This window comes from Centroberyx gerrardi, chromosome 15 (genome assembly GCF_048128805.1).
Source record: "Centroberyx gerrardi isolate f3 chromosome 15, fCenGer3.hap1.cur.20231027, whole genome shotgun sequence".
Classification (NCBI taxonomy): Eukaryota; Metazoa; Chordata; class Actinopteri; order Beryciformes; family Berycidae; genus Centroberyx; species Centroberyx gerrardi.
In genome coordinates, this window is record NC_136011.1 from 21,705,100 (window position 1) to 21,715,747 (window position 10,648).

Sequence of the window (10,648 nt, forward strand, 5' to 3'; positions counted from 1 at the left end):
GGTTTCAGATTGAAAGTGACAGATTAAGGATAACAGAATTTATCTAATTAGGTTTGGGATGTCACATCATGCCAAGTCTTAACCAGGAGGCGTGAGAAACTGTCCGTGACCCCACTAAAAGATCACTGACCCTCTGCACTGTAAAGCCAGGTATGAAACAGCCGCTTGGATGCTCTGAATTCTAGTTTTCCCCTGCAGGTCTGGAGAGGAGAGGAGCAGGCACAGCAGTGGAGGCGGTGTCCTATTTTTGGAGGGGCTATCAACGACCCTGTGGCACAGGTCTGAGTGACAGGACAAGTGTTGCGTTTAGACCCTCCCCTCGCTCACTTTGGGGCCAGCATTCCTCAGCGTAAGCAGACACAGACCCCCCCCCCACCTTTCCTCTCTCTCTCTCTCTCTCTGTCTCTCTCTCTCTCTCTCTCTCTCTCTCTCTCTCTCTCTTAGCCATGATGGTTGGCCTACTGTGGGCATGGGTGGGCACTGAGAGAGAAGTCAGCGCATGGACAGCGTAGCAGGCGAAGAGCAGGTCAGAGCTCTCTGAGGGGGCCCTGACCGCTAACCATGGGGCCAATGCACTGAGGGGCCCCCCCGGGAAAAAATAAAAACAAAAAAGAAGCGGAACATAACCAGAAAGAAAATCCAGGAAAGCTAAAAAAAGGAAAGAAACAGCAACAATGGTGGCGGAGGAGGTGATAATTACGCTGTCCGGTGGAGCGCCGTGGGGCTTTCGTCTCCAGGGAGGTGTGGAGCATCAGAAACCACTTCAGGTGGCCAAGGTAAGGAAGGGGAGGAGGGGGGCGGGTCACTCTACAGGTGGGACGGAAGGAAATGTATAGTAACTCAGCCCAAGGAGTCATTTTCATGGTTTGTGGAGTAGAAAGTAAATAGAACTGTGTTAGACTCAACAGCCTCGCTATAGAGAAGTGAAACATCAGCAGAGATATATTAGGTAGAGATTTAAGGAGCTGTGAGTGAAGTTGAAATGGAATATTGGCTGCTGTGTCGGCTTGGTTTGAGGCCTGAAAATGAGTCATCTTTCTAGATTGGTCTTCATGCAGAGGCCCACCGATGATTGACTGTGTGAACTTTAAACTTCAAGTTCAGCTGGGAATGTAGGTCAACGCTTTAACATATCTTCCATTCAGTGTTGCTTCTCTAATGAAATTTCAGACAGTTCAAAGATTGTGTGATTAATTTTATGGCAACTTAGGGAGACGATATGAAAATCTGACCTTTGGTAGACATTTGGTTTATTGGTTGGGTTTTGACAAATATTTTTCACTTGGTGCTCTCTGCTGACACTCTTCTTTGGTGGTGCTTTGACACTGATACTGTATGCGCACATGGTGGCAGAGATGTTTGGCAGATTAAGGTAATCGTTTTATTGACTGTGATGATTTTGTGAGAAGCTTGCGGATACTGCACACCGTTCACCCGTGACCATATCTGGTTTCGCAATATTGAAACAAGCATCTTTCCATTACATTACTGTACTCCACCTATGCTTGCCCCAGTTTAAGCTGGCAGTTTACCTGAGATTTATTGAGAAACAATGTATTATAATAGACACTACATAGAAGTGTATTGGGACCATGCTTCATGGTGATTCTGCATTTAAATTGATTGATTGATAGCTGACCAATGAATCTAATGGAAGTCCCAATTATAACCAAATTCCTAAAATTACCGTGGCACAGGTCAGACTTAAGCCAAATTGGCATTAGAGACATAATAAATTACCTCACTGAAAAACTGACACTGCTTTGAGCGTCACAGACTGGCGTTAAAACTTTTTCTTCATGCAGGAAATCAAATATCTACCAGTCAGCCAAAAGAAAATCCTCATCAGGTGAAGGAAATCTTCAGGCTTCCAGGGCTCACACAGGCCTCTCTGCTCGACTTACCCCCCTAGAGCAAATTCTTCCTGGAGAAACCTGTGCCACTTTTGGCACCACCGAAGCAGTCCAGATTTGAATCTTGATCTCTGTTTGGCAAAGCAGAATTTGACAAGTCAGCCAAAGGGGAATCTATACTGGCCAAAAGGCTTACAAACAGAGGTGGAAAGATGTCTAAAATGTTTTACTCAATAAAAACTCAAGTATGCAGGCCAAGTTTTAGATATGGTTCCTTTTTAATCACATTAAAAAAAGCTAGTATCATTTATGGGGGGTAAAGCCCAGAATGCCTGTTTTACACCAAATTATATCGCTGTGCTCATTAGTTATAGGTCTGAACATAAAACCTCCTGATTATAAAAATAAAAAATACTCCAGTAGTCACATTCCACCTCTACTCATAAGTTTCTTCTTTTAATTTTTGTGGGAGTGGCCGTCCAAATTGTTGCATTACTGTCAACTACTGGATTTTTATTAATTACATTTCAAGACTAGCCGCAGCATTAAAAGGATAAAACCAACTACATTATGTTACACTTTCAGATTTCAGATTTCCCTTTTCTTTTCTTTTCATTTCTTTTCTTTTCCAGTCAGTTTCAACTCATCACTATTTGTGGCACTAGATTTAGACGTCATTGATCCAGTGTGTTTCCTCGTCACCAACCTGCTTTTTCCTGCTTAAAGAAACTCAGGCAGGCCTCTGATTAAACTGATTAAAAACTGACAACTGATTAAAAATGGTGGGCAACATGTTTCCCTTAAATATATTCTATAAAAATCTTAATATAGATCTTATTCCTGGATAGGATAGTTCAGATTTTAGCACACATCCGGCAGACACACACACACACACACACACGCACACATGCACGCACACACAACCGCATTTACTAAGTGTTGACTGAGCAAAACTGCTTTTCCAGGGGGCTATTTTTGGTTGAGAAGCAGCAGGTCACGGGGTCAGCCAAGGTGTGTGTTTCAGCTCAATACTCAAAAATTTACCTCATACACTATTTTTGTATATGTGCTAGTCAATATCCTGTGGTTCAAAGAGAAACGTATAAATTCCTCCTGTATGTTCACATGCAAAGGAAACTGCTAGGTGTTCTGTGCTGGTCCACATTGTTCCTGTTCAAAATGTTCTTCAAGCTCCACATGAAATACACAGTAGATAAGTGACGAGGAAATAGAAACCAGCTTACTTTGGTTCCCTTTTTGCTTGTTTTACAGAAAAAAAATGTGCTATATGATCATGCTCCTGTAGATTATACTGCTGAGTGAAGCATCATAATTTCCCTTGCGTGCTTCTCCATCATGCACAATTCTCCTCTAATATAGTGAATTGCATCTGCAAAACAACTGCTTCATGTATTGCGTTGTACTGCTACAGTATTTAGCATCCTAAGAGTGGCTGTTCCTCATAGTGTTAATGCAACATGGAGGCGACTTATGCAGAATGTGTTAATATGTGCACAAGGGGGCCACGGGACAGCAAATCACCTTTACGGCTGCGGACAGCTGTGTCTGTTTGACTATCCAAAAGAGTGCACGCCTTAACCCCTGAGAGTAGGGAGGTGTAATCATGCCAGGTCTCGTACTACACACTCCCTAACAGGTGGAGCGGATGGAGGGCCAACGGGGCTTCATTGAAAGAGCCGGTGTGTCAGTGCTGGGGCTGGGCCTGTGTGTGTACAGTATGTATGTTTAGGTGTGTGTGTGTGTGTGTGTGTGCGTGTTGTGCATTGCAACCACAAGGTTACTGACTGAATGATTAACTGACATCCCGTACCACAAACAGGCACAGACCACTTTGAAAGGCTTAGCTAAATGGGGACCTGGGATTTCATTACAGGCAAACCAGAATAGCTGAAAAGAAACTAATTAGGTCGACCCCTGGAAACCTTTCTACATCAATGTAGTGCATTTATTTAATAGATGGCAGCGCCCTCACAGAATGCTATCAACATTGTCTTTGAATAACTTTAGAAGTACACCGATATGGAGCATGTTGAAATGGCTTGCATAGACTTGAAGCAATTTAAGGTGGGCATAACGCCACGGTCCTGAGCCTCCCATGGGCAGACCCTGGCCACAGATAGCAGAGCACCAAATGAAGATGGCTGCTGGCTGGCATTTCCCCGTTAAAGTGTGTACGAGTGCCCCACTTGAGCTGCAATATGTGGCATATGTCTGCAGCAGGATCAAGCTGTCAGGACAAAACCTGCTCTGTGCCAGTCACTATCACAAACCAAGACAAGAGAGCAAAGATAGCTCTGCCAGGTTTTCATTTTCTATCCTCTCGCTATTTATCCCTGCTGTTCAGAATGCAGGAATACAGAGAAATCCGAAAGTAATAATGCAAGAGCAGAGAAAGAGAGAAGGAGAATGAGAGAGATAGATAAAGATTGTGTTAATTGTCTTAATGAGTTTTTCATATGTTTGTTCAGAGTCCACATCACAGGATTTTCTTGGTATGACCCATTGGAACCGAACAAGTGCAGATGTCTAACTTTGTATCCTGTGTGTGTGTGTGTGTGTGTGTGTTTGTGTTTTGCCTCCTTCTGCTGGTGCAGGTGCGTAAACGCAGTAAGGCGTGCAGAGCAGGGCTGCGGGAGGCTGACGAGCTGGTGTCCATTAACGAGCAGCCATGTGGAACTCTATCCCATGCCCAGGCCATGAACCTCATCGACAGCTCCCCAGGGGTACTTCACATCCGGGTCAAAAGGTCAGGGCCATGCAAGAATTACACTCTTATTGGTGATATGCCATCGTCCATGCATTGTAATGGCTTCTAATGTTACATCCAAGGGCCTTCGCTTGGATCTATCAGTATGGTAACCCCTCTATTTATTTGCAGAGCGCCTGCTGGCTTCCAGTCTGTGGTTCTTCTGACCCGCGCCCCGTCACCTCGTATCGACAAAGAGTACCGTGCTGCTCTGCGTGCCATGTCGCCCACCTGCCCCCACCACGCGTCCGTCCGAGAGGTCCACCGTAGCCGCTCCTCCCTGGCCAGTGGCTTGACGTCTCCACCAGGAAGTGAGGCTTACTACGGCGAGACTGACAGTGACGCGGATGTGGCGGCCTACGAGAGGCAGCGCCGACAGAAACGCCGCAGCCCAAGCAACTCCGCGCCTGGGAAACCGCCAGGACGTGCCTCCCCAGAGGGCGGGGAGACGTCAGAGATGAGCGGCTATGACAGCGCTCCAGACGCACGTGTTTACCCTAGCTTGTTGGAGGGACGTGGAGGAGCAGGAGGCGGAGGAGAGGGGCTCCCGGGCGTGGCTCGGAGGGAGGTGATCTACCAGCCTCCTGCTCCGGGAATGTGGTCCTCCCAGACTTCCACTGAGACCTCCTCCATCATATCCTCAGCAGACGACCAGGGGCTGCGGGACGGACCGCCGGAGGAGGACAGTGGCTTCCTGGAGCCAGCCCATGTGCCACTGGTGTCCCCTGAGCGGGCCAAGGAGGCCTTGATGCTGGGCTCTCGCAGCCAGCTGGTTCCCATGGTGGGGCCTGTGGACAAACCTGTCGATGAGGAGCTCACCACAACCTACATGGAAAAGGCCAAACAAGCCAGTAAGTACAGCTGAGGAAGAATGACAAAGATAATGGTTCTCCACAAAGGTCTCTAATCGGTTCAGGAACTTCTTCAAAGTCCAGGATGTACAAACCATCAAACCAGATGATGTTTGAGTGGTGGGTTAGAGAATCATGATTCAGCCTGGGTATCAGTTTTCAATACTGATAGAAAATTAGAATCCAATATTTCACTGTTCATTGTTTATTGTTGTTAATTCTGTACCAAATACCAAAATTTGGTACAGCACCCGTAGGTATCGTTTTTTGATACTCAGCCTTAATCTTATGAAAACTACTATGTCCTAATCGTTTGAACTGAAAAGGGCAACACTCAGTCACCATAACTACCTACAGTATTAAAAAAAGACTTTTCTTTAAGGTTAGTACGTGACTGGGTTTCAACATATACTGAGTCTCTTAAAGAGAGCACGGCCGGTACGGTTTTCTATATTTACCTCCAGTTCAGTGGTCCGATAACCCCAGTGATCAATCTGGCAGCTTGGAAAAGCATCTACAGCTGCTGGTGGGTATCAAGTAGCAAAGCAGCGACGCTCTCGTTTTCCCTTCCTCTCTCTCTCTCTTGCTTTTTCTCTCACTGTCCTCCCCCTTTTCTATGTTACCTATGTATGCTCCCGAAAAAACAAGTGTTTTTTGTTTTGGTTTTTTGCAATGCTCAATATGACACGATTCAAAATATACTAACATAAAGATCTGTGCTCCCATAAGTTAGATGGTAGGTCACAAATACAAAAATAACTCCTAATAGTGACACAGCTAAAAGACATTGGATACATGGATCAGTGACCTGGACTAGTAGTTGCAGAATGCGTCTGTGTATCAGAAATGGACAGTTGCAGTCATGAAATGTGCACAAGATTCCCAAGTTTTACATTGCTTACCATATGAAATAGTATCAGTATCACATTTTTTTTTGATGACTGAAGCTTGAACAGGTCATGCCATATTGTTTATATTATTCACAAACTATGAGTTAAAAATTTGCTACAGTGACTCAGGAGCAGATGCAAAGCATTCACATTGACAAAGCATTCTTTCCTACAACTTGTCCACCTGTCCGTCATCCATAATAAGCAGAGGAACAGGGCAGAGTTGGCCTATTTGAAGTCAACGGGTTGTTTTAAGAACTTAAATAAATATACTGTTGTAAATCCCCCTCGCTGTCACTGAGTTCAAGTTTAGCATTCTAATGTCCTACTCAGGAACACTGCTGGAGACAAATTAAGACCTTCCCTCACATGGCTGTGCATATTAGGGTAACAGAATTAGCTTGCCTATGATAATCTGCTTAATACCATAACAAGTTAAAGGATATGTAGTAGCTACCCTTTGAAGTTCTCCTTCCAGTCACCTACAAGATGGGACTTTCCATTAGCTTGCATATATTCAGTCTAGTTAGATGTTACAGTACATAAGGCTAATAATGTGCAAATTTATCCTTCACCCAAGCTAATGTGAGAAGCCTCAGGCTTGCCTGGAATTTTTCCGGAAGTGCTCCTGTAACACGTTAAAGGGTCGATGCCTGTTGAAGGCATGGTCATTAGGATGGATTTAGATGCTCATGTTACAGTCAGTTTTTGGTTTAAAGGTTAAATCTGGTCATTCAGACTTATGTGATCTCACTGCAGTACTTATGCATGACGTAAGTATGGGGATAATTCAAGACCAGAAAACATCAATTTCTCATTGAAAAGTATTACATTTGTGTGTTGCATGGATTAACCACAACACATTTTAACTTTAAATAGACTGTCACTGTTATGGAGATAATTGTGCCTTTCTGTTTCTACTTGCTGAATGTGTTATTATTCCTAACACCTGTGGCCTTTACACCCTGCAGAGCTGAACCGAGGGGAAACTCAGCAAGACAAGCATGTGAAGGAAGCCAAGACCAAGTGTCGAACAATCGCGTCCCTGTTGACTGATGCTCCCAATCCTCACTCCAAGGGTGTGCTGATGTTTAAGAAGCGGCGGCAGCGCTCAAAGAAGTACACCCTCACTAGCTTTGGTAGTGTGGATGAGGATATGTGTCGGGACTCACAGGAGGAGGAGGAGGACGGGGTGTTCCCTGGCAGTGAGTCGGAGTTCGATGAGGATGGCTTCTCGGCAGTCCCTGATCCAACCTGGGACAGTGACTATTTGGATATGCTGGAGAAGAGGGCGACAGCAGGCACTGAGGGTCGTGGGGATGGGGCAGAGGATGCTCCCAGTCCAGGATTGAGTGACACCACTGGCAAGGGCGCCCAGCTGTTTGAGCAGCAGAGAAAGAGAGCTGCCGAACATGCCAAGAAAGTGGAGGCAGCACAGCCTCAGGTGCCTCCCCAGTCTCAGATCCTGCAGCAGCCTCAGATGTACCAGCAGAGTCAGTTGCATCCAGAGATACAACCACAGATGCAACCAAACCTCCAGCCTCAGCACATGATGGCACCACCACCTACAGCCTTACAGCAAGAAATCCAGCCTATGCCCTCCCATGCCCCAGTTGCTGCTCCAGCACATAGCATGGCTAATGGGGACATGTCCTACTCTGCAGTTAGCACGGCTAGCATGGTGATGTCACCTCCAGCTGTGGCACCCAAACCAGCCACTGCCTCAGTCACTATCCTGACCAGTCCCACACCACCAGCTGAGACACCAATACCAGAACTACCTTCCAGCAATGTTCTCAACAGAACCGCACGTCCCTTCGCACCTGGGTTCATCAGCAACCGAGCTGCGACGGCCCCTGTAGTGTTCCGTCCATCTGTCACAAAGAAGATGCAACGACCTGCCTCAGCGGCTGTTGTGCCACCGCCGTTCTCTACCACCTCTGAGCTAGCCTTTAATGTTCCATCAGTAACTTCACAGCCTCCCACTGGTCCTCCGTCAATGTTCTCCCCTCCATCCACTCTGCCTAGAGGTCCCTTTGCCCCGACACCAGCAGCCCCTGTTGCTCTTCTCCCTCCAGAGACTATGCAGGCAGCTCCACCAATGGCTACTGTTCCTCAGGCTCCATTTACAACTGTGCCTCCAGTGTCTATGCCCTCAATGCCCCCAACTTCACATGCACCAATGGCACCAGCCCCTGTTGCTCCTATGCTCCAAGCTCCAGTCTCAGCTGCTCCTGTTCCACCTGCCCCAGTTGCCCCAATGCCTCCAGTTCAGGTGCCAGTAGCTCAGCCACTTCCAGCTCAAGTCTCCATGGCACCTGTAGTTCCATTGTCAGTGGTCTCCCAGCCAGAAGCTGCAGCCCCAACCCCTGTCCCTGGGTCAGGAGGTCGCACAGGCATCTTATTTGATGCTCGACGCCGCGGTGGCAGACCAAAACCCATGTTCAATGTGCCAGATGTCAAGAAGAACTCCCCCAATCCTGCACTATTGTCTATGGTGCAGAACCTGGATGACAGACCCGCCCGACACAGATATGGCTATCCACCCTCTGAGGCTTACTATGGTGGTGCAGAGGAAGAGCAGGGTGGTGAGGCTGGCCGGGGCAGGATGCCTCCCCCAGTGGCACCCAAACCGCGGCTCATCCACGAGACCCCCCAGATTCCTCAAGCAGAGGGCAAGGGGGCCCAGCTGTTTGCCCGCAGGCAGAGCCGGATGGATAAGTATGTGGTGGACGCCCCACCTGAGACCCCCTACCAGCAAGAGGTGCCCATGCACCTTTCAGCCCATGACTCCTCCCTCAACCCTTCCCTATCCTCTCAGTGGAAGTACTCCCCTAACATCCGTGCCCCTCCACCCATTGGGTACAATCCACTCCTGGCCCCCTCTGTCCCTGTGGGGCCTCAGAGAGATATAGGCAAGGATGACAGCAGGGGTAGAGGAGGCATGGTCACCCAGAAAGAGGGCATCAAAGTGTTGGATTTCATGAGAAGGCAGCCCTACCAGCTCAACTCTGCCATGTTCAACTATGGGGGCAGTGCTACTAATTTGTCAGCCATGCCCTCTTACCAGGCCCAGAGGCAGCAGCAGCACGATGGCTACACAACAATGGTGGGAAGCTCATTAACCAGACCTAAGCAGATCCCCATCAAAGCAGCCCGTGTGTATGAGATCAAACGATTCTCCACACCCACACCCATGTCAGCCCCAACTCTGACACCCAAAGTCATCGCACCACGCTCAGCCACCACCCTGGGAGAACGTTTAACCCACTCCGGCATGATCTCCCCACCTCCTGCCCCTGCTCTCGCCCCTGCACCAACTCTGGCCCCAGTCCCTGCACCAACCCCAGCCTTTCCTCCTTCCTATCCAGCTGGTCTGCCCAGCCTCCCAAGAATCTCTGCCACCCCTATTCCCAACCCTGTGCCCAATGCAATGCCCATGCCGTATACTCCAGTGTCATACACCACTGGGCTCCAGGCAGCCAAGCAGTTCCAGAGCGCCCCTGAGCTGAGTCTCCTTGCGTCCTTGCCCCCACTGAAGCCCAACCCTGTTCAGGTGCCCAAGCCTCGCTTTGTGGCCACCAAGGGGGGCGTCCAACCCCGTGTCTGGAGGCCAGGGGCGATGTGAACAGGAATCTGTCTGCCACTACCAGATTTGGACAACTTCACCTACCAACTATTAAAATAAGCCCCAAATTGAATTCAATTCAGAAAAATTTAGGGTGATAAAGTGATCCAATATTATTCAATATCCAGAAATCAATCAAGTTTTTGCATTGCGTTAAAATGAATGATGGTAGTAGATAAATATCCACTTGCTGTTCAAAATGCTGTTTAACAGATTTATGTTGCTGCCAACACCTTTATTCACACATGTATTTGAGTGAGTGACAATAATAATGGGATGTTTCACATCATGTATACAGTTGTATAGTAGTCCACTATATGCCTGTCCTGGGGGAGGTTTGTGTAAGGCTTCTAGGAGAGATCTCTTTCTACTAAGTTAGCAGAAATACCATCTAAACAGAGCCTGTACTGAATTATTCTTTGAAACTTGAAATGTCTGAAAAATGTTGGCAATGAATAGTTGCAGTTCTTTTCATCGTGAAATAATGACCAGAGGAGTGGAGCGCTGAGGTTGTATGTTGTGGTATGTTGACAGAGGTGGATCACAAGGCTGATATAGAAGGCTTTTTTCATTGAACGTGTAATCTTATTACTCAACACTAGTCCTACTACATGATGTGCCATAAAATGCTTTTTTTTTTTTTTAAACCACTTTATATT

General features: G+C 47.3%; 1 protein-coding gene across 1 annotated transcript; it reads left to right on the forward strand.

The window, feature by feature from the left end:
• Positions 1-674: 674 nt before the first annotated feature.
• On the forward strand, positions 675-9,989 carry synpo2la (synaptopodin 2-like a). Its single transcript, XM_071898588.2, has 4 exons — positions 675-776; positions 4,469-4,620; positions 4,753-5,471; positions 7,333-9,989. Exons 1-4 carry the CDS (start codon positions 675-677, stop codon positions 9,987-9,989), a joined length of 3,630 nt encoding a protein of 1,209 aa, XP_071754689.1.
• The last annotated feature ends 659 nt before the right edge of the window (positions 9,990-10,648 follow it).

Coding starts and splice junctions, on each gene's coding strand:
- synpo2la (XM_071898588.2), top strand. CDS start 675: ATGGTGGCGGAGGAGGTGATAATTACGCTGTCCGGTGGAGCGCCGTGG. Junction 777..4,468: donor AACCACTTCAGGTGGCCAAG/GTAAGGAAGGGG, acceptor CTGCTGGTGCAG/GTGCGTAAACGCAGTAAGGC. Junction 4,621..4,752: donor CTTCACATCCGGGTCAAAAG/GTCAGGGCCATG, acceptor ATTTATTTGCAG/AGCGCCTGCTGGCTTCCAGT.